Source organism: Pistacia vera, unplaced genomic scaffold (assembly GCF_008641045.1).
Source record: "Pistacia vera cultivar Batoury unplaced genomic scaffold, PisVer_v2 Contig404, whole genome shotgun sequence".
Classification (NCBI taxonomy): Eukaryota; Viridiplantae; Streptophyta; class Magnoliopsida; order Sapindales; family Anacardiaceae; genus Pistacia; species Pistacia vera.
Genome location: NW_022196229.1, coordinates 173012 through 194873, shown reverse-complemented (window position 1 = coordinate 194873; position 21862 = coordinate 173012). Strand labels below are relative to the sequence as shown.

General features: G+C 42.2%; 1 protein-coding gene across 1 annotated transcript; it reads left to right on the top strand.

The window, feature by feature from the left end:
- The first annotated feature begins 19786 nt into the window (after window positions 1-19786).
- On the top strand, window positions 19787-21153 carry LOC116142048 (vegetative cell wall protein gp1-like). The gene is made up of 3 exons (XM_031427504.1): window positions 19787-19814; window positions 20066-20980; window positions 21114-21153. Exons 1-3 carry the CDS (start codon window positions 19787-19789, stop codon window positions 21143-21145), a joined length of 975 nt encoding a protein of 324 aa, XP_031283364.1. The 3' UTR covers window positions 21146-21153.
- Window positions 21154-21862: the final 709 nt, after the last annotated feature.

Sequence of the window (21862 nt, the reverse complement as noted above, 5' to 3'; positions counted from 1 at the left end):
AAAAAACCAAGTCCACGACTCGTCATTCTCAGAGTCAACCACACACCATGCAACAGGATATGTGTGATTCTCGCTGTCCTGTGCAGTGGCCACAACAATGTACCCTATACTTTCCCGTAGAAAGCAACCATCAACAGCCAACACCTTTCTCATGTTTACAAAACCCTATAGCAGCACCATAAGCAACAAAAAAATATTTAAACATCATATTCCTGTCCACTTCAAAGCCGTCTTGCTACCTTGGTTGTCAACTCAAGCATATAACGGTACGCTTCTAATACTGCGTACCCGTGCTCCGGCGTGCCCCTCACAAATCTTGTGCATGTTGTCTACCTTTCCAGCATTTCCAGTAACTAACAACACATCACAACTCTGTGCGCACAAGTCTCTGAATGTCTTTAGGAGATGGACCTTTCCCTTCGACGAACCGACTTTTGACAAATTGTCCAATAACATCAGCGGACGCTTGTCGATGCTCACCTGAAAATGTCCCAAACCACATGTTGCTCCGGGTATATGTGCTAAGAATAAACTTTTCCGACTCCGCCAACCTTCTACAATAAACCCGCCACTTGCAGTTTCGGTCACGACATGCAACCGTCACAGCCAATGAATTTGACTTTTTGGTGATGAACTCAAAATTACCTTTCACAGCAACAAGTTTTAGCTTCCTCACCACTTCCTCTTTGTTGTCAAATAAATACCCTATGCGCAAGTCCGATCCATCCGTAAGACAATGAGCTGATCCACTCTACCTCCAATTGCCCCTTTGAACCTGCATAAACGACCATAGTGTTCTCTTCTCACAATCTCGCCTTCTGCATATCTGTATTTAAAGGAATCTCTACATCTGTGGGAACATCTACGGGTCCTCCTCCTCACATTTTCATTCTGCCCCCCATCACCAACCTCTTCTATAGTGGCCTCTCTCACACCCCATTGACCGTCTACTCTTGATTTTTCAGCTAACAAATCAATGGCCTCGTAGTTCAAATTACAACCAGGCAATCTCCGCCTAGATCCGTTATCCCTTCCTTGGAACCAACTTCCAACGGTTTTTCTACATAAGAAACCCTAAAATCGGCCCGAACCACTATCGGCCATATCAATCATAAATAAGTTCACACTTTCATCCGACTTTAATACAGCAGGAGGTACCTTATAATTTTCAGGAGCTCTGCTTAAAACATACTTCACAACTATATCACTACGCGAGCACTCAAATTACCTCTTCTAATTATTTCATCAATCAACTCATCAAAACTAACCTCTGTGCTACAGCAATTGGTGTAACTTCTTTGCTCTTCCCAATCCACTTCCACCTACTTTCTTCCTCCACCCACTCACCAAAATATTCACACCACAAACAATTTTACCATGTATAATAATAGCCAACTACCTGTAATGCAGAAAAAACAAATTCTTAAATGTTGTACTAAGGGTTCAAATATTTAAAAGAATCGACATTCGCATATTTGGTCTGATGTATCGCTTGAATGATCATGGTTATATACTGGATCGCTTAGCGATCACCTGATCGCTAAGCGATCAGTATAAATAACCTTGATCGCTTAAGCGATCTTATGCCATTTAATGATCGCTTAAGCGATCGGCTCCCATAAACAGACTTAAACAGATCGCTTAAGCGATCTTATGCTACATACCTGATCGCTTAAGCGATCTATCTGCTGTATTATCAGACCTACTGGATCGCTTAAGCGATACACCGATCGCTTAAGCGACCATCGTGCCCAGAAACACATTTCAGTCATCCCACCTACCAATCGATCCATCATACCCAGAATAAATACCCAGAACAATTTTCAACAAATTCACTCCTTTCAACCTACATTACATCAAACACAAACCCAACAACCTAAACAACTAATCAAATCATAACCCAAACCCCATCCCTATTAAATCTTTGTAATCTAATATAAAATGTAAAAAGGAGATACACATACTTAGGCGAATGTCAGGAGGAGGAGGAGGGGGATCTTTGCCGGAGAGATGTTAATGGTGGAGGAAGAAGAAAGTGTTAATGGCGGTAGAGATGCGGAGAAGAAGATGTAGAGGATGGAAAGAGAAGATGTACAGGAAGGAGGAAGAAGAAGAAGATGCAGAGGAAGAAGAAGATGTTGACGACGCCAGAGAAAGAAGAAAGATGCAGGTAGAGATGCGTTAATGGCGGGAGGAGAAGAAGGTTTTTGGGTATTTTGCACAATTTCGGATTTGTGGAAATATACATAATTTTGAAAAGATTACATTAATCCTATTAAGCACTAATTACCCTTAATCAATATATGGCTATTTAGTTAACATTTCAAACTTGATAGCCTTTATTAAATGTAAACTTCAAATGTCTTTTAATAACTTCCCCGTCTAATTTTTGGGATCGTAGAAATACTATTTTGCCCTCCTCTCCAACTGCTGGCTAGGAGGAAATTTAACTGATACGCCTCTAACTTTCGATTTGAGAATCTAACCTTGAAAAGGTTTTTGATTTTTTTTTTGGGTAAAAATTATGAATACTTAAAGTGTAATTAAAGCAGTATAAAAGATTAGGGTGAAAAGATTTAAACATAGTGGGTTAGAGTATAATAAAGAGAAATTGATTTAAAGTTAATTAAAGCAGTACCTGCCATGCTGTGTGATCATGGCCGGGCCAGTTAGGGTATCAGAGCCAGGCGGTCTGTTGCATCCACTAGGAGAGGAGACGGCGCTGACAGAAGACATTCTGCTGTAGAACAAGGAGGGCAGGAGTGAAATTGAAACTGAAGAGGAGGACGCCGACGCAAATTCCAACGAAGAGGTGGAAGAAGATGAAATTATTGGTTGTTGGTGCTAATTTGGGATATTGGTGGTGTTTGTTGTTAGGGTCATTGTGCATTTTGTCAACTAGTTGGAGGGCATCAGAAGAATGGGTGTTTTAGGCTTCTAGAGGACCAGAAGCCAAGGGAGGTCATAGGGAGGTTGTTTGTGATAGTGATTGTATTCTTCAAATGGGAGGGAGCCTGAGCCGGAAGATGGTGCAGTGATGATCTTGCCATCACTGTAATTGATCATGGTCCCTAGTGCCATAAAAATCATGGCGGTATCAAGCGTCGGACATGATCGCTTAACGATCAAAAATCGCTTAAGCGACCAAAAGTAAAAACGAGAATTGCTTAAGCGATCATGCATCTGGGCAGAAGTTGATTCTGCCTCGACATGATTGCTTAAGCGATTATAAATCGCTTAAGCGACCAACGTTAAAAGCAAAGGATCGCTTAAGCGATATAATAAATCGCTTAAGCGATCGTGCACTGGACACTTATTTATTGTCTTGTTCGTGATCGCTTAGCAGGAGACACAGTAAAAGCAAAGAATCGCTTAAGTGATATCTTAATCGCTTAGCGATCGTGCATCTGAGCGAAGTTTATTCTGCCTTGGACATGATCGCTTAGCGACCAAGGTTAAAAGCAAAGGATCGCTTAAGTATAGAATAAATCCTTTTTTTAAGCTATCGCGTGTCTGGGATTTATTAAATCTGTCTTGTTCGTGATCACTTAAGAGATCGTAGATCGCTTAAGGACCAAGTGTAAAGGTATAATCGATTGCGATAACATAAACACAACCAGATCTCTTAAGCAACTAAGTCTAAATACACAGGATCGCTTAAGCGAGAAATGAAATCTCTTAAGCGATCGAGTGTATTGGATTTTTATTGTATTTCATATCGGTTAACGCTATCTAACAATATAAGATGTACGATTCGTTCAGTGGACCATGACGTTTATATTTTAATTAAATTAGTTCTTTATGGTTATATTAAACAATATGGTACAGAATGTTTACGTCTATATTAAACATATCAGGTGTACGATTCGTTCAGTGGACCATGACTGTTATTATATTTTAATTAAATTAGTTCTTTTACGGCTATTTAAACATATATGGGTATTATTTAGTCTATATTAAACATATCAGGTGTACGATTCGCTCAGTGGACCATGACCGTTATTAATTTTAATTAATTAATCTTTTATGGCTATATTAAACATATATGGTATAGAATGTTTACGTCTATATTAACATATCAGTGTACGATCATTTAATAAACCATGACCGTTATTATATTTAATTAAATTAGTTCTTTTACGGTTATATTAAACTATGGTTTAGAATGTTTATGTCTATATTAAACATATCAAGTGTACGATTCGTTCAGTGAAACATGACCATATAATATTTTAATTAAAATAGTCTTTTACGGCTAATTAAACACTAGGTATAGAATGTTTAAGTTCATATTAATATATCAATGTTACGATTCGTTCAGTGGACCATGACTGTTATTATATTTTAATAAATTAGTTTTTACGGTTATATTAAACATATATGTGTAGAATGTTTACGTCTATATTAAACATATCAGGTGTAGATTTGTTCAGTAGACCATTACCGTTATTATATTTTAATAAATTAGTTCTTTTACTGCTATATTAAACATATATGGTGTAGAATGTTTACGTCTATATTAAACATATCAGGTGTATGATTCGTTCAGTGGATCATGACCGTTATTATATTTTAATTAATTAGTTCTTTTACGGCTATATTAACATAAAGTGTGTAGAATGTTTATATCTATTAAACATATCAGGTGTATGATTTGTTAGTAGACCATGACCGTTATTATATTTTAATTAAATTAGTTCTTTACGGCTATATTAAATATATGATGTAGAATGTTTACGTCTATATTAAACATATCAGGTGTTACGATTCGTTCAGTGGACCATGATCGTTATTATATTTTCATTAAATTAGTTCTTTACGTCTATATTAAACATAGTCCATAAACATGAAAATAAAATTGAAGTAAATTACCCTTAATCGCTTAAGCGATCCCGTCTATTTAGCCTTGGTTCCAGAGTGTAGAACAATGGTTGTGAGAGTTCAATTTTATATTTATATTATATTTTTTATATATTACTTCTTGCCAAAAACTAACAAAAATAATAGAAAACAATATATCTTTCAGTTTTATGTACGATGCTAATGACAAAGACCAAAGTGTTCTTTTCACTTTCTATTGAAATGAAAAAAATAATTAATAATAATTAATAATTAATAACAAAGGACTAAATTAAATAAACATTACGGAATATAATTTCTCACTCAAACGTTCACAATATCAAAAGATGAGGAGAAAAGAAGCAAATTGGCCTTGGTCGCTTAAGCAACGTAGGCTATGCTTAAGCGATCACAGCTTATCTATACTAGATCACTTAAACGAAAGCTGACATCGCTTAGTGATTGTGTATTTGAGAAGGATTATTCTAAGTACAAAAGCAAATTACCTTTGATCGCTTAAGCATGGTCAGCTCTCGCTTAAGCGATCCAATAATAAGTCGTAACGCTTAAGTGACCCAGGCCATTTTCTTTGTATTTTACTATTCCTTCTCAAATTCAAGATCGCTTAAGCGATGTCATTCCGCTTAAGCGATCCTATATAGATAGTCGTGATCGCTTAAGAATAGTTGATGCGCTTAAGCGACCAAGTCCAATTTTCTTCGTACTAGTTTTCCTTCTCAAATTCAAGATCGCTTAAGCGATGAGCTCTCGCTTAGCGATCTGTACAGATAAGCCGTGATTGCTTAAGTGATAGCCAACGTTGCTTAAGCAACCAAGGCCAATTTTATTTGTACTGACATTTCCTTCTAAATTCATAAAAAATAGCTTAAGTGATGTCATCGCTTGCTTAAGCCATTTTGTATTGATACATCTCAATATTAAATGAATTATATGCACAATAACATCTCATATTGAATGAATTTAGTAGCACAATAAAAGCAACAATTAAGTAACTAGAAGCATCCTTAATCATCTATTCAAACTTAAAACAAAAAGATATCAATTGTCAACATAAAATTTGAAAACAATAAAGCATTTATAACAAGTCCATGAGACCAAAAAGGGAATCTCATAAAGTATCATCAAAACTATTAAAATTGTTTTATGATCACTAATAAGTCTCAACGGTTGGCCTTGGCAACTCTCTCGATTTCATCTTCTTCTTGATGGCATAGCTGAAAATACAAAGACATAAAATCAGTTTAATGCACCCAAAAGATTGACCTACAACCAAGAGAAACTAGTGAACAAGTAATGAAACTCATCTAACCACTTACCAAAAATTCAACACCCAAAAGTCTTATGTTAATAATAGTCAAGTACCTAAATGCAAGTTAAAAAAAATTATTAAACAATATATTAGGGTGACAGATTTTAAAAAGCTACTAGAGTCGCTTAAGCGATCTGGTGTATCGCTAAGCAGTTGGTATACACTTACTGCATGATTAAGCGATTCAGTATATCGCTTAAGCGATCTAGTATAAATAAGTCTAATCGCTTAGCGATCTGCTGCCATATACTGATCGCTTAAGCGATCTACTGCATATACCAGACTTATACCAGATTGCTAAGCAATCTTTTGTCATATACCAAACACTTAAGTGATTTGCTATCATATACTAGACTTATACAGATCGTTTTAAGCAATATACCAGATCGCTTAAGCGATCCATCAGATCCAAAACAACATTTCTAGCCATCTCCACCTACAATCGGTGCTACCACTAGTACCCACAATACAAGAAAATATTCAACAAATTTCACTCCTTTCAACTTGTATTACATCAAACACAACCCAACAACTAAAAACTAAACAAAATCATAACCCAACTCAATCCATTATTAAATCTTTGTAAATCAAATATAAACTGAAAGAGGAGATACACATACTTGACGAAAGTCAGGAGGAGGAGGGCAGATCCTTGGCAGAGAGATGTTAATGGTGGAGGAAGAAGAAAGTATTAATGGCGGAGGAACAAGAAGATATGAGGAATGAGGAAGAAGAATGTAGATGAAGGAGGAGAAGAGATGTAGCGCAGCTAAGAAGAAAAAGCAACTAGGGTAGGAATGCGTTAATGGCGAAGGAAGAAGAAGACGTTTGGATTTGTTTGTAAGATTTAGGTTTTTTGGGAACATAGGATAATTTTTAAAAGATATACACAATACTTCATAATACCTAATAGCACTAATCATGTTTAATTACCATTAATAAATAATAAGCACTTAGTTAACACTTTAAAACTTCATAGTCTTTAATAAAATTTAAACTTGACATAGTCTTTTAATAAAATGCCCCGCTAGCTAGGAATGGAGTATGAGACAAGCGAGATTTACATTTTCATCCCTATAGGGTTCAGGCTACGAGTAAATCAATGGAAACTTGTTTCAAATATCAGTGTTCTGGTAATAGAGTCATCGTTAGGTATCTTGAAAAATATAAATACTAAAATGACAACAAAAAAAGTAATAATATCAGAGTTCCACATAAGTTTGTAAAGATTTCCAGTACAAAAGTGGCGTGACAGGATTCATCTCCTATCATATCACTTTATACAAGTGTTATGCCTGAAGATGTAGGGTTGACGCAAGGCTCAGCCAGCATAAAAAAGTCACAACTTAGGTAGGCCCGCAGTCGGTTAGAGGCAGCCACGTTGCGTGGTGACAGCAACAGCACACTCTTGGCAGTAAAGTGGGCACGCGCCAGACCTGCTAGAAGCTATAGTGATTCCACGTGTCCAATCCTTGCACCAAATCGCGTAAATCACTCTAGAATGTGAGCAATGTGACATAAAAAAGGATTTGCACGGATAATCCCACTAACTTACAGATTTAGCAATGATGACCTTATTCCATCCCGCTATAAATTGAGAGCTCTTCTCTCATTTGCGGGATTAGCTACTCTCTCTCAAAAATATATAGCATTCTCTCTCTTGTACAATCATTTGTAAGTCAGTTCGCTAACGCGACCTGACCTCTATCATTAATACAAAAATCAGTGGACGTAGGATTGGCTTCCTTAGAATCCGAACCACTTTAAACACTGTTTTCCATTGTATTTACTCTCATTTTCGCATTCACGTGTGTCTTCTGAGCCTGCTTAGCATTTCATACGTGCGTTTGGTTGGTGTCAAAAATCACGCATCAACAGTTTGGCGCTAGAAGGAGGGCCCTTGATTTAGTATTCGTCCTTTATCAGGAGAATCTCTTACTGGTCCTACAACAGCAAATGGCCCGCCAACCTGAGCTTGAGCTAACCAACTAGGGTGCTGAGGGGATACCCCAAGTCCAAGAGGATACCTCTTCCGAGATACCTTCGGTTCCGCAAAATGTCGCGGGAGATATCCCATCAAGTTCACAACTTGACCCTGCCATTATGAGCTACCTGGAAAGGTTCAACAATACCCTTCAAACGGTCAACCGAAGGTTGGACCATTTAGACCAGGCCGTGCCACCCAAATCAGTTGGGGCGGTGCAACCGCCAAAAACGCCTGCAGGTCGAGCAAAAGCGCAGCAAAGGGAGATAGCCCATGTCGCGAGCACTACAGCGCGTCGAAGAAAGGGTAAGCAAGTGGCAAAAAACGGGCCTAAGGGCTCCAAAGGGCCAGCAAACACCAACCACGTCCCGAATAGAATGCCGATGGCGTTAAGACTCGGTGAAAGGACGTAGCCCCAGCCGTCGCATGCCATGTCGCATATACACCCCTATAAAAGTGCTGGGCGGGGCGATTCTTATCACCTCCAGCAAAATGATCCTAATCGTCACCGTGCGGGAGGTTCTCACACTTCGCGGGGCGATTCGTACCACTGCGAAGGTCGTGAAAATTCCCCGCACCATTTGTCGCCATCACACGGCTCTAGCTAGCGTGTGTTGAGAGCGGTCGGAACTGTCGACCGAGGCGAAGAGGAATCCGACCTCCGGACTTTCCTCAATCGCAATCGCGAGGGTCGAACTCGCATAGGCGAAAGCGATCCCCAAATGGCTCCACTGCCTTAGATTGAAGAGCTGCAGCGAGCTCTAGACCGACTAAGAGCCCATAAAAATGAGCAAGGGCAGGTTGCATCTGCGTCCCCCTTCTCCCCAAAAGTGCTAGTCGCCCCGCTCCTATCAAGATTTAGGATGCTCAACATGCGAGCATTCGATGGAAATTCTGATCCGCAGGATCATTTATATGAATTCAATGACCTGATGGAGCTTCACCAGGTCTCAGATCTAGCGAAGTGCCGTTGTTTGGAAGTAACCCTAACCTCTCATGCCAAACAGTGGTTCAGGTCACTCCCAGCGGGATCGATCAGCTCGTGGCCTTAGATGAGCGCGACGTTCCTAAGGCACTTCTAAGCGAACCGAAAGTTCTCGATGCCTTTGAGCTACCTCAGCAATATAAGGCAAGAAAGGGATGAATCCCTCCAGTCTTACATCGACTGATTTCACAGAGAACTTAATAAGTAGCTCACACTCCAGAAGAGTCTGTTCGGACTCTCATCATAGCAAGAGTTCGTCCACAGACTGACCTGTGGAAAAAGTTGCAGGTTGAGGATGATGTTTCCCTCACTCGCTTCTATAACCTCACGGAGAAGTACCCCCGAATTGAAAATTCGGTGGCAATGCTCCACCGCCGCTTCAGGCAGTGCGTCTGGTCAGGGGGAAAGTAGGAGAGTTGATCGCAGATGGGCTATTGACGATCAACAAAAAAGAAAGAAACTACGTTATGAGCCCAAAAAATCTTATGCTCCTATTACTCGTCGCGATCGCGACAAAAATTAGTATACACCTTTGAATGCATCGGTATCGGCTATTCTTGATAAATCAGAAGAAGCCAGCCTGCTTGGAGAGCCTGAGCCCATGAAAAATCCCCTGTCCGCCAGAAATAGTAAAAAATACTGTCGCTTTCATCGGGATAATGGGCATCACACTGATGAGTGCCGAGCTCTCAAACAGGCAATCGAAGACCTCATCAAGCAGGGGCATTTCAAAGAATAAATTGATGATTCCACTCCTGCCCAAGAGAACAATCAAGCAGAACCGGGAAAGAAGCGACGTGATCGCAAAGACATATGCAGCGTCAATATGATCTTTGGGGGACCGCACCTCGTAGGAAACTCACGAGGTGCCCAAGAAAGATATGCTCGTGTAGCCCATCACGATCCGATTAGTGTGATGAGCACGATGCAGTGACCGCAAAAGATTCGCTAGGAGGAGGGAATTACCTTATCCGAAAAGGATGCAGCTCATTTGCATCATCCCCACGACGACGCCCTTGTGATCACGCCGCTGATAGGGCGCCATAACGTCCATAGAATGTTGGTGGATAACGAAAGTGCTGTGAACATCCTATTCCAGACAGCTTTCGAAAGAATGAACTTGGACGAGGCCGACCTGAAGCCCACCTCGATCCCCTTATATGGTTTTACAGGGGACTACCTGATCCCCAAAAGAACGATCTTGCTTCCAGTCACGCTGGGTGACTTCGACGAAGTGACCAAAGTAACTGAATTCTTGGTAGTGGATTGCCCATCTGCTTTTAATGGTATCTTAGGGCGACCTCTGCTGAGAAACTTCAGAGCAGTCACTTTGATGTACCATCTGAAGATGAAGTTCCCTACCTTGACGGGGATAGGGGAAGTTAGTGGTTCTCAGCGCGCAGCTCACGGCTGTTACATAAAAGCAGTACAGATGGCGTGCAAGGGGAAAAACATCTCGCGCAGCATTCCCCGACAGGCTATGGCGATCAGCCGGATCGAGCCACAGCCCGCCCAACCGAGGATAATATGGATCCTCGTATTCAGGAATGCCCTTCCAATGGGCCAGTTGAGGATCTGACTGAAGTATCGGTCGATCAGAACGAGCCGAGCAAAGTGTTAAAGATAAGGAGCAATCTCAATCCCCAGCTCGCTATCGAGCTGACTAGCTTCCTCAAAGAGAATATCGATATGTTCGCCTAGTCGCACGTAGATATGGTTGGGATCAGCCCGGATATCATTTGCCATGCATTAAACATCGACAGCGAAGCCAAGTCGGTTCGCTAAAAAAGAAGGGCGATGGATCCAGAGAGATATGCCGCTTTAAAACTAGAGGTGGACAACCTCCTTCGAAATAGATCCATCCGAGAAGTGCTCTATCTGACCTGGGCTGCCAACCCAGTTCTAGTAAAGAAGCCTAACAGTAAATGGCGAACCTGCATCGACTTCACTGACCTCATCAAAGCATGGCCGAAAGATAGCTTTTCCCTGCCTAGAATTAATCAGCTCGTGGATGCCACCTCAGGGCACGAGCTGCTGAGTTTCATGGACGCGTACTAGGGATACAATCAAATTCTGATGTACGCGCCGAACGAAGAACATACATCCTTTGTTACAGATCGGGGACTGTACTGCTACAGAGTTATGCCCTTCGGCCTCAAGAACACTGGCCCGCCCTACCAGCAGTTGGTTAACCTGATGTTCTCCGAACATATCGGGAAGTCAATGGAAGTCTATGTAGATGACATGCTGGTCAAATCCTATGTCGCTTCGAATCAGGTAGAGCATCTTGCTGAGATGTTTGATATCCTCTGACTATACAGAATGAAGCTAAACCCCTTCAAGTGCTCGTTCGGAGTACCCTCAAGAAAATTCCTAGGAAACATGGTTAACCAACAGGGAATAGAGATCAACCCCGATAAAATCCAAGCTCTCCTCGATATGGAAAGCCCGACCAGCAAAAAGCAGGTCATGAGCCTTAATGGGCGAATAGCGGTGCTAAGTCGCTTCATATCGAGGTTAACAGATCGCTGCTTGCCGTTCTTCAATGTCCTAAAGGCCAATAAAAAGTTCGAGTGGACTCCCGAGTGCTAATAGGCATTCCAAAGTATTAAAGAACACCTCGGGAAGCCACATCTTCTGTCCAAACCTCTCCCGCAAGAGATCCTCCTCCTGTACCTGTCTGTCTCTTAGTTTGCGGTCAGTGCAACTTTAGTTCTGGAAGAAAACAGGATCCAGTGGCCAGTGTATTACGTGAGCAAACGTCTGTTGGATGTTGAGATGCGGTATCCAGAAATGGAATGGTTAGCCTATGTCCTGCTGATCGCTTCTAGAAAGTTGCGACCTTGCTTCCACGCCCATACGATCCATGTAATGACTAATTACCCGTTTAGGCAGGTCCTCCAGAAGCCGAAGGCGTCGGGTAAATTACTTAAATGGGCCATGCAATTAAGTCAGTTCGATCTAAAGTACAGACCGAGATCGACTATCAAAGGGCAGGCTATTGTCGACTTCATATCAGAATTCTCATATCTTCCAACAAGTGAGTTGGAGCAACAGCCTAGCAAAGCCATTCAGGAAACTGCTCAAAATCTGTCGACCTGGAGCCTCTACATCGATGGATCGTCAAACAGAAAGAGGGCTTGTGCAGGCCTTCTCCTTTTGAGTCCCAAAGGGGCTCGCGTTCACGGCATTCTCTGGTTCAAGTTTAAGGCAACCAATAATGAGGCCGAGGATGAAGCTCTGCTCGCTGGACTACGGTTGGCCAGAGAAATAGGTGCAACCGCTATCAGTGTCCACAGCAACTCCATGCTGGTCGTTAACCATATTTTGGGAGAGTACCAAGCCAAGGAAGAAAATATGATCCTCTATTTGAAGAAAGCTAAGGCCGCACTCGAGCCATTCAAGCACTTAACGATCACTCAGATTCCCAAAGATAGCAACTTTATGGCAGATGCCTTGGCAAGGATAGCCTCATCATTGGACTCAGATGCACCGGATAACATTCCTGTTCGATTCATCGAAACCCCCATCATTCGGTACCTCAAGGATGGGACCTTGCCTGACGATAAGGCCGATGTAAGAACTTTACGAACAAGATCTGCTCGTTATACTCTCATTGGAGACCAGCTGTATAGGCGGGGGTTTAGCACCCCCCTTCTCTAATATGTAACCGATGAAGAAGCAGATTACGTCATGAGGGAAATACATGAAGGGATCTGCGGTAATCACACCGCCGCACGATCTCTCACCAACAAAGTTGTTCTTCAAGGGTACCACTGGCCCCGAATCCAAGAAGACGCCTACAACTTTGTCAAAAGGTGTGATAAGTGCCAATGGTTCGGAAATATATCGCAAGCTCCTTCCCACCAATTGATAACCATGACCAGCCCTTGGCCATTCTCCATGTGGGGAATCGACCTTATCGGTCCCATGCCAGTTGGTAAAGGGGGAGTGAAGTATGTCGTGGTCTCAGTAGATTACTTCACCAAATAGGTAGAAGCCGAGCCATTAGCCGCGATCACGACCAAAAAGCTCAAGGATTTCGTTTTTAAGAACATCGTGTGCCGTTACGGGATTCCTTATACCCTCATCTCAGATAATGGTAAATAGTTCGACAACGAGGAGTTCAAGCAATTTTGCGACGAGCTAGGCATTCATAAAAAATTCACCTCAGTCACAAGACCGCAAGCAAATGGTCAAGTTGAAGCTGTCAACAAAACCATCAAATACACTCTGAAGGCCAAACTTGGCGCAACCAAGGGAAATTGGGCCGACGACCTTCCCGAAGTCCTATGGGCATACAAGACAACTTCGAGAAACTCTACCTCAGAAACCCCTTTTTCACAAGCATGTGGTTACGAAGCTATGATCCCTGTGGAGGTAGGAACCGGTTCGCTACGGAGAGACTTGTACAATGAAGCCGACAATGAAGCACTTATTAGAGCAAGTCTGGATCTTGTTGAAGAACATCACAGCAAGGCTCTACTGAGAATGGTAGCCTATCAGCAATGTGCGAAAAGATTCTTCGATTCTCAGGTCAGACGAAGAGACTTCCAGGTCAGCGACCTTGTATTGAAGGAAGTTCTTCTCGGTACTCGAGAACCAAGTGCGGGAGTTTTGGGACCAAACTGGGAAGGCCCATACCGCATCGCCAAAGTGATAAGACCGAGGACTTACCACCTAAAAAGGCTAAATGTTCCGTAGTACTGCGAGCTTGGAATGCTGAACACCTTCGACCTTACTATCAGTAATTCCGAACTCATTTTTTTTCCTTTGTAAAGCTTTTATTTTATAACCTTTGTAAATAACGGATGTAATTCTGTTCTTTTGTAATCGCTTTACTATGCGATCTCATATGTAATGGGGGATACCAAAAGTTACGTACTCATGAAAAATCACCAAAAACAATCTTTATTTATTTGTAAAAAAAAGGGAGTACATAATCAAGCAAGAGCGAAAGCTACGAAGGTGAATCACTAATCCTCGCTCCTGGGTCCCGGAGGGGTGACCTCGACGTCCCCAAACTGGTCGCTGATTTCCTTTGTGTACCACCTCTAGAACGTACTCTGGATGTTCTTCCAGATTAGGTCCCTGAGCCATTTCCTTGGCCTCGGCCAACGCCAGAGCAGCCAGTTCTTCCCGATACTCGCCAGGGAGATCGGACAAATCCATCTCAGGGTTCTTCGCCTGAAGAGCAAAAATGGACCTGATCGTCCAATCCGCAGCCCTGTTCTCCATCTCTACTTCCTGTTGTTGCATCTCCGCAATTAGCGAGGCAATGCGACCCTGTGCAAAGTAGAGCACGGCCTCGATCTCTGTTCGCTGCTTTTCAGTAGCCTCCCAAAGATTGCCCCTTTCCTGCTCAGCTCGCACAGCCCGTTCGGAGGTATTCTACAGTGCTTGATCCTTCTCTCCAGCCTCCCTAGAAAGTCTGGCCACGGTCCGCTGGAGCTCCTTCACCTCCTCGCCGCGTTTGTCCAGCTCGACCTTCTGAAAGTCTACTGTGCGATGAACAACGTCCCTTTCAGACATGTACTGGTCTGCCTGAGTGATGGACGAGTCTTTGTCCGCTCGTGCGGCCTTCAGCTCCTGCATAAGTCGCGTATTCTCCTCCCGCAGCTCGACCAATTTCTCGGCAGACCCCAGTTGGGCCTTCTGTTGAGACATGCAGGGAAAGCAAAGCCTACACAATGAGTAAAGAGTTAGTCTACTTCCCTTAAAAAAACGAGTAAAGGTCCTCGTTCGGGACAGCTCGTTTACCTGGCTAAAGAGTTGGAACGATGTGGACAGCAGCTCGACAGGACTGGATGCCAAGAACTGCTCGAACGACTCTACGAGTCCACATTCCAACAATGTTAGGACCACCGATTGCAAATGGCCCGAGAGCTGGGCCATTGAGTCTATCACAGGCGCTCTGACGCCCTCGACAGGTAGAGCTTGTCCCGCGGGCTCTTTGCCTGGCCTCCTCCCGGGGACTACGGCTGTAGGTCGTGTTGACTAACCGATGGAAATGTTGGCCGCACCTCTGAGCGGCCCTCCCGAGCTGAATGCTCGAAAATTCTGCGACCTCTCAAGCTGAATGCCCAAGCTTTCCTCTTTGGACTCTGTTTCCTCGGACCGAATTTGCCGCCTTTTCTTAGGCCTCGAAGGTCATAGTCTTCTGCTTCTAGCAAGCAGTCGAGGATGGAGGAACTTCCGCAGGTTAGGTCAGAGTACTCGCATGTGTCCCTCTGACCGGGGGACCATTGGGAGCAGCTCTAGTTGGCCTGGCGGTATGCCTCTGGGGGAAAGAGAATTGCCTTGATCGTGGCGACTTGGACACCCGAGGAGGCATGTCGCTGCATGCGAACACCGTTAGTAAAACAGCTCGCTGCAGAAAAAATTAGAAAAGGCAGTCTAGAAACTTACTCGAGGGGGACTCTAAGGCTGCGTACTTGTTGAAGAAGACGTACCTCCGTAAGTTCTCGGTTGTCATGAGCAACCTCGCGTCGCGACTCTCCTTGGACAGAAAACCAAATGAAACAATTATGTCTAGGTCTGCGGGCAAGTTCAGACTGGTCATTCTATTAACTGTCAGAAAACAAACAACTCGTTAGCGAAGAACGGAAATCGAGTAAGTTCGGAAGGGAAGAGAACCTATTCGGATCCTGAAAGCGGCTGACGCCGTCATAACGAAAGAAGAAAAATTTTGTGTCGTATGGTCCCACATTGCTTGAATAGTTATGTATCCCCGCTTGTATTGAGTTTCGCATGGACAAGTACCAAGAATCCTTGTCCTTGCTCTTTTCTAAAACATACGAGCAACCGAGCTCAATCGTGGTTAGCTCACCCAGTCGGTTCTCCCGACACGATGTACATGGTAATGGCGATCATGTACGCGTTCGGGGTGAGCTGCATTGGTGCGATCCCGAAGTGATCAAGGACCGACCTAGTGAAAGGGTGGAAAGGGATCAACCCCCACCCTTGAAGATATCCTCCAAGATCGCGGCCATCCCACGTGGCGGATCTTGGGCAGTATGCACCCTATCGCAGAAAACCTCTACGCTGATAGCAAACTGGTTAACCATCCTTTGCAGCTCGTCGGCAGAAAGCGCCGAGTAAATTTCTCGAGGGAGGTCCGCAAGAGCATCCTCTATGGGCGAGCTGGCTCCTTTATGGGGGTCCATTTTGCAATCTGTAAAAGCGACAAAATGTTACCATTCAGTCTTCGTACATTTTTGTACGATGACGTGGAGGAAAGATTTTGCTCCCTAAACCCCAAAAAACCCTAATAAAATACTTAAAAGAGCCACCACTATTGGCTCCAACCCAACGGAGAGTATTTCGCCTTCGATGAGTTACTGACGGACAGTCATCACATGATGACTGTCAAAAGCTAAAAACATTGAAGATAAAAGAAGAGAATCATCTTTACCTCTTGGGATGAGAAATGTTGGCTCTTCTGATCCAAATATCGAGTGAACACCACTCCGAAAGGCCAAGAATCAAGACTGGCGAAAGTTCCTTGCTTCCTGAGAATGAAAATACTGTGACTTTGTCTGAAGTGAGCTTGGGGTTTTTATAGTGAAGGAAATGACGCTTTGATTTCCCGAAATCAAACGACGTTTAGGTGGAAAATGCATCTGACCATTGATAGCGACTACATGTCACAAATCGACGAGGAAGAGTGACCGTCACGCCTTTAGAAAACAGATCGTCACCTCTTTCCATTGAAACGCTCAAACGACGGCACGTTTTCCCTCCTCCACATTTAATGCGCCCACAATCGCATTTAATGCCCTAAAAAGGAATGTCGTTTCAGCTTGGCTTGCATTTAATGCGCGCAACTGGCACTTATTGCGCATAAGACACGTCTGCGAAAGCAAAGGACATTTCATTTAATGCGCGCAGCTGGCACTTATTGCGCATAAGACACGCTTGCCAAAGCAAAGGGCATTTCATTTAATGCGCGCAGCTGACACTTATTGCGCATAAGACACGTCTGCCAAAGCAAAGGGCATTTCATTTAATGCACCTACTGCGAAAAGTGCAACGGATAATATCTGAAGAGATCGTTACCAAAAACACTCTTCGTCGGTTTCGAAGCGACATGACTCTTCGGACTTCTTATCAGTCGCAAAGCGACGTGATTGTTCGACCCCATCTCACATCAATCGCGAGGCGATGTGACTGACTATGAAGCAGCATGGCCATGTATCCTAAAAAGTTGACAAGTGCGAATAGGTCGGGATCATTACTAGCACTGGGTACCCGTGACTAGGTCACTGGTCCTGAGGTCGCTGATCTTCCTAGGTCGCTTGTGAGAGGATGTCCTCTCGATCTCCTTTGCAGTCAGGTCGGATCGGCCAACATCTCTTCAAACGAGTCAAATCAAGGCATTTGTAGTTTCCAAGGTTCGATCCTCAAACCTTAAAAACTAGGGGACTTCTGTTATGCCTGAAAATGTAGGGCTGACGCAAGGCTCAGCCAGCATAAAAAAGTCACAGCTTAGGTAGGCCCGCAGCCAGTTAGAGGCAGCCACGTCGCGTGGTGATAGGAGCAGCACACTCCTGTCAGTAAAGTGGGCGCGCCAGACCTGCCAGAAGCTGTAGTGATTCCACGTGTCAAATCCCTGCACCAAATCTCGTAAATCACTCTAGAAGGTGGGCAATGTGACATAAAGAAGGATTTGCACGGATAATCCCACCAACTTACAGATTTAGCAATGATGACCTCATTCCATCTCGCTATAAATTGAGAGCTCTTCTCTCATTTGCGGGATTAGCTACTCTCTCTCAAAAATATATAGCATTCTCTCTCTTGTACAATCATTTGTAAGTCAGTCCGCTAACGCGACCTGACCTTTATCATTAATACAAAAATCAGTGGATGTAGGATTCGCTTCCTTAGCATCCGAACCACTTTAAACACTGTTTTCCATTGCATTTACTCTCATTTCGCATTCACGTGTGTCTTCTGTGTCTGCTCAGTATTTCACACATGTGTTTGGTTGGTGTCAAAAATCACGCATCAACAACAAGAAATTTAAACTTCTTTGTACCTCTAGCATTACCTAAAAAAAAACTCATATAATATACCAAAGAGCAAATACATTTCACGTGATATATTTGACAAATATGACACGTCAAAGTTACATGTATTGTTGACAAATAAAATAGAAAACATGCTATTACATCTTTTTCATACTAGTGCACACCATTGTCGACATAATTATACATGGTACAGATAGTTGCAATTTATTTATATGTAAGATATTGATCAAACCCTGTATATCATCTATGATAAATTTGGTGGACTTCCCGAATTTCACGAGGACCAAGTAAGAGAAGAATTTTTTAAGATGAAATGTTGCTCTCCGTTACTACAGACAGGAGCAGTAAACATAGATAAAGAAGTAAATGATTCATAAGTCTAAAATTTCAACCTCGTCAAATGTGTAATTCAGTCGTAATTAGTAAGAATGGATAGAGACCAAAAAACGTTAAGAACAAAACTGACTTGGCAATAGGGTACTTGTGGAACACGAATCATAAATCTTGCAATAATCAATACTATTGTAAATTCAAACCATTTCGCCTCAAGTAATAGATAAACATATTACACATTAAATTTGTTGTGTAGTAAAATTGCACGATAGTCTCGCATTGTTGAAAGAAACTTAGGTAAACCACAGAGGTTGTGACTTGTGGACGGATGGTAAGACTGATAGTTATCCAGAGATTTTGTGTTTGAATCATATAAAGTGGTTACTTATTACATTTGTAATTTATCTGATCCATTAGGTATGTAAGGTATTCAATAGACTACCAGGATTAGTTAAGCTTGAGGTGTACATAAACAAACCCGAATACTCCGGTTAACAAAAAATTGACCCATTGTGCTTATACAGTGTTTTATAAACCCTGAAAATTAGTTGAGATGCAGCAAACTAGACCGAACACCCTCATTACCTTAAAAAAAAAAAAAAAAAAAAAACATATGTAAACCACATGATGAGTTCATGTGTTTATTCTACTAAAAAGTTTATGAGCATATTCAATATAAAAATTAACCGTATACTAAGCAAAATTTTGCAGGAAGCATCAACTCCTCTCTAATATTGCAATATTCATTGATTCAAAGGCCAAAGAGTGATGGTGAGACATAAGACAGAAAGAGAAAGAAAGAAGAAAGAAAGAGCTTTGAGTAAAAAGCAAGCAAAACAAAAAGGCAACAAAAACAAAACCAAATCAAAACTTTCAATTTTCACCATGTCAAGCAAGCATATATGCCACTCCAAATGAGTACCCAGAAAAATAATCAGAAAAGATAACACACACACAGGCGGTGGACAATCTCCTCTTTTGAACCATTTCAAGCATTTCTTCTCGTACACATTTCCACGCAAAGTGTCTGCTCCATAGCAAAGTGAGCTGCTGGAGAATCTATCTTTATGGCCAATCCTCGCTACTTGTCCCTCGTTCCTTCCCTTTGAACATTTCTAGGACTATCCATTCTATCCCTATATAACCCTCTTTGCTTCCTCTCTTTCTGGCCTTTGTCTGAAGTTTTAAACTTAATTTGATCGATCAAAGCTCCAGCCATGGAGACTCCTCATAGAAACTGCAACAGGAGACTTTGCAGGATCCTACTGCTGCTTTGTTTAACAATGGCTGCTCTTCTCTTCACCCAATGTGGTAAGCTTCTTTATTATTAGATTGCTTATAACATTTGATTCTGCATTCTATTTCGACATCTCAAGCAGATTAAACCAGGGAGTCTTGAATTTCAAGATTCATGTTTGAATCTTCATTGTCAAGTTTAATAAAGTCTTTATCGGGAATATCCAAACGATGCAAGCCAGCTTTATTGCAGCAGTTTGCAGTTCATATAATAAGCTGCTGCAAAAGCAAATATTAAAAAATTCATATTATTGTCTTTTGTGCAGATGCAAGAAGATCAATGGGGCTAACAAGGAAAGATAGAAAACATTCAAGAAGTTCAATCATCAAGTCCTCAAAGAAATTGAGAGTAATCAAGCACGACGGTGATCCATCGTCGAACACCGGACCTTATGGTGTGAGTTCTCCATTTTCTTTACCACCCTTTGATTCACTAGCTCCATATCCCTTGACTGAAAATGCTCCTCCATATTGCATTTATCCTCCTTTCACTCCTCAAGTACCACAGGGACCTCCTTCTGCAACTCTTCCATCCCCTGTAGGATACACACCAACAACCCCTTATATCCCTCCAATTCTCCCTATTCAAAGCCCACCTCCAAGTCCCACAGGTTCAGAGCCGAGCCCATCCGGACCTTTTCCGACCCCTAGTCCACCCGAATCCTCTGTTCCTAGCCCCCCGGAAGCACTACCTAGTCCATATATCTACGTTCCAAGCCCACCAGGGTCCGTATTGAGCCCACCTTTTTATGAGCCTAGCCCACCTTCAGGTTCTACCCCAAGCCCACCGTCTTCCGTTCCATCTCCCACTGGGTTTGTTCCAAGCCCACCGTCTTCCGTTCCATCTCCTACTGGGTTTGTTCCAAGCCCACCAGTGTTTCTACCCCCAATAGTGTACCCTCCACCCATAGTGCCACCATCTCCGAAAAAAAGCCCAAACATTGCACTTTGGTGTGTTGCCAAGCCATCAGTGCCTGACCCAATCATCCAAGAAGCTATTAATTACGCTTGTGGGTCGGGTGCCGATTGCGATACGATTGAGTCCAGCGGGCCATGTTTTGAGCCCAATACAGTTTACGCCCATGCTTCTTATGCCTTCAATAGCTATTGGCAAAGAAACAAGGTTGCTGGTGGTACATGCTCATTTGGAGGCACAGCCATGTTAGTCACTGTTGATCCAAGTAAGTTTTAAACCGGCCCGGTTCTTTTTTTTTTTTTGGGCCTAATAAAACCTCGATATTACAAGAAAATTTATGGGCGACATAACGAGCTTTACTCTTGTAATATTTCTTGCTCTCTTTTGTCTTTCAACAGGCCATGATGGGTGCCATTTTGATTTCTATTGATTAGAGAGCAGTTGAAGAAAAATAGAAGGATGATATCTCAGCACAAAAGTAAATTTTGTATTGTAAATTATGCAATTTAGATTTTGTGAGGGTGATCCCATATATGTTTAGGTTTAGGATTCAAAGTTTTTGTTTTGGATCATAAGGATCGATTAACCTCTTTGTATTAAGGTTATAAACTGCATTGTTGCAGTACTTTAGACATAAATATTGTTCATTGTTATATCAACAACTTGGGATCAAAGAATGATTCTTCATCTGTTAATCTTTGTAATCCAAAATATTCTCAAACAGTTGTAAAATCATATCCCACATGCAGTCATGTTCAGCTTCCACAACGCACAACATGGGATTGGGTAGAACTTACTTCTGTCTGCTTATGAGTTTGGGTAGAACTCACTTCTGTCTGCTTATGAGTTTTTTTCCCAATGGTTTTAGAAGGTTTTTAATTAGACTGGTTTTAAAGTGTTATAAAACCATTACTTGCCAGACTTTTTATGCACCGGTTTTGATTAGCTCAAAAACCCCTTATAACCAGTGTAGTACATTTTTGAGAAAATCGGAGTGTTTTGGTTGGTTTTAAAATTTTATTCTACAAATACTCTATCTACTACAAAATTATCCCAATTATATCCATAAATCACTATTGTCGATAAAAAAAATGCACAAACGCACAAAACTATCCCTCCATACTTTGTACTCTCTTAATAATTAATC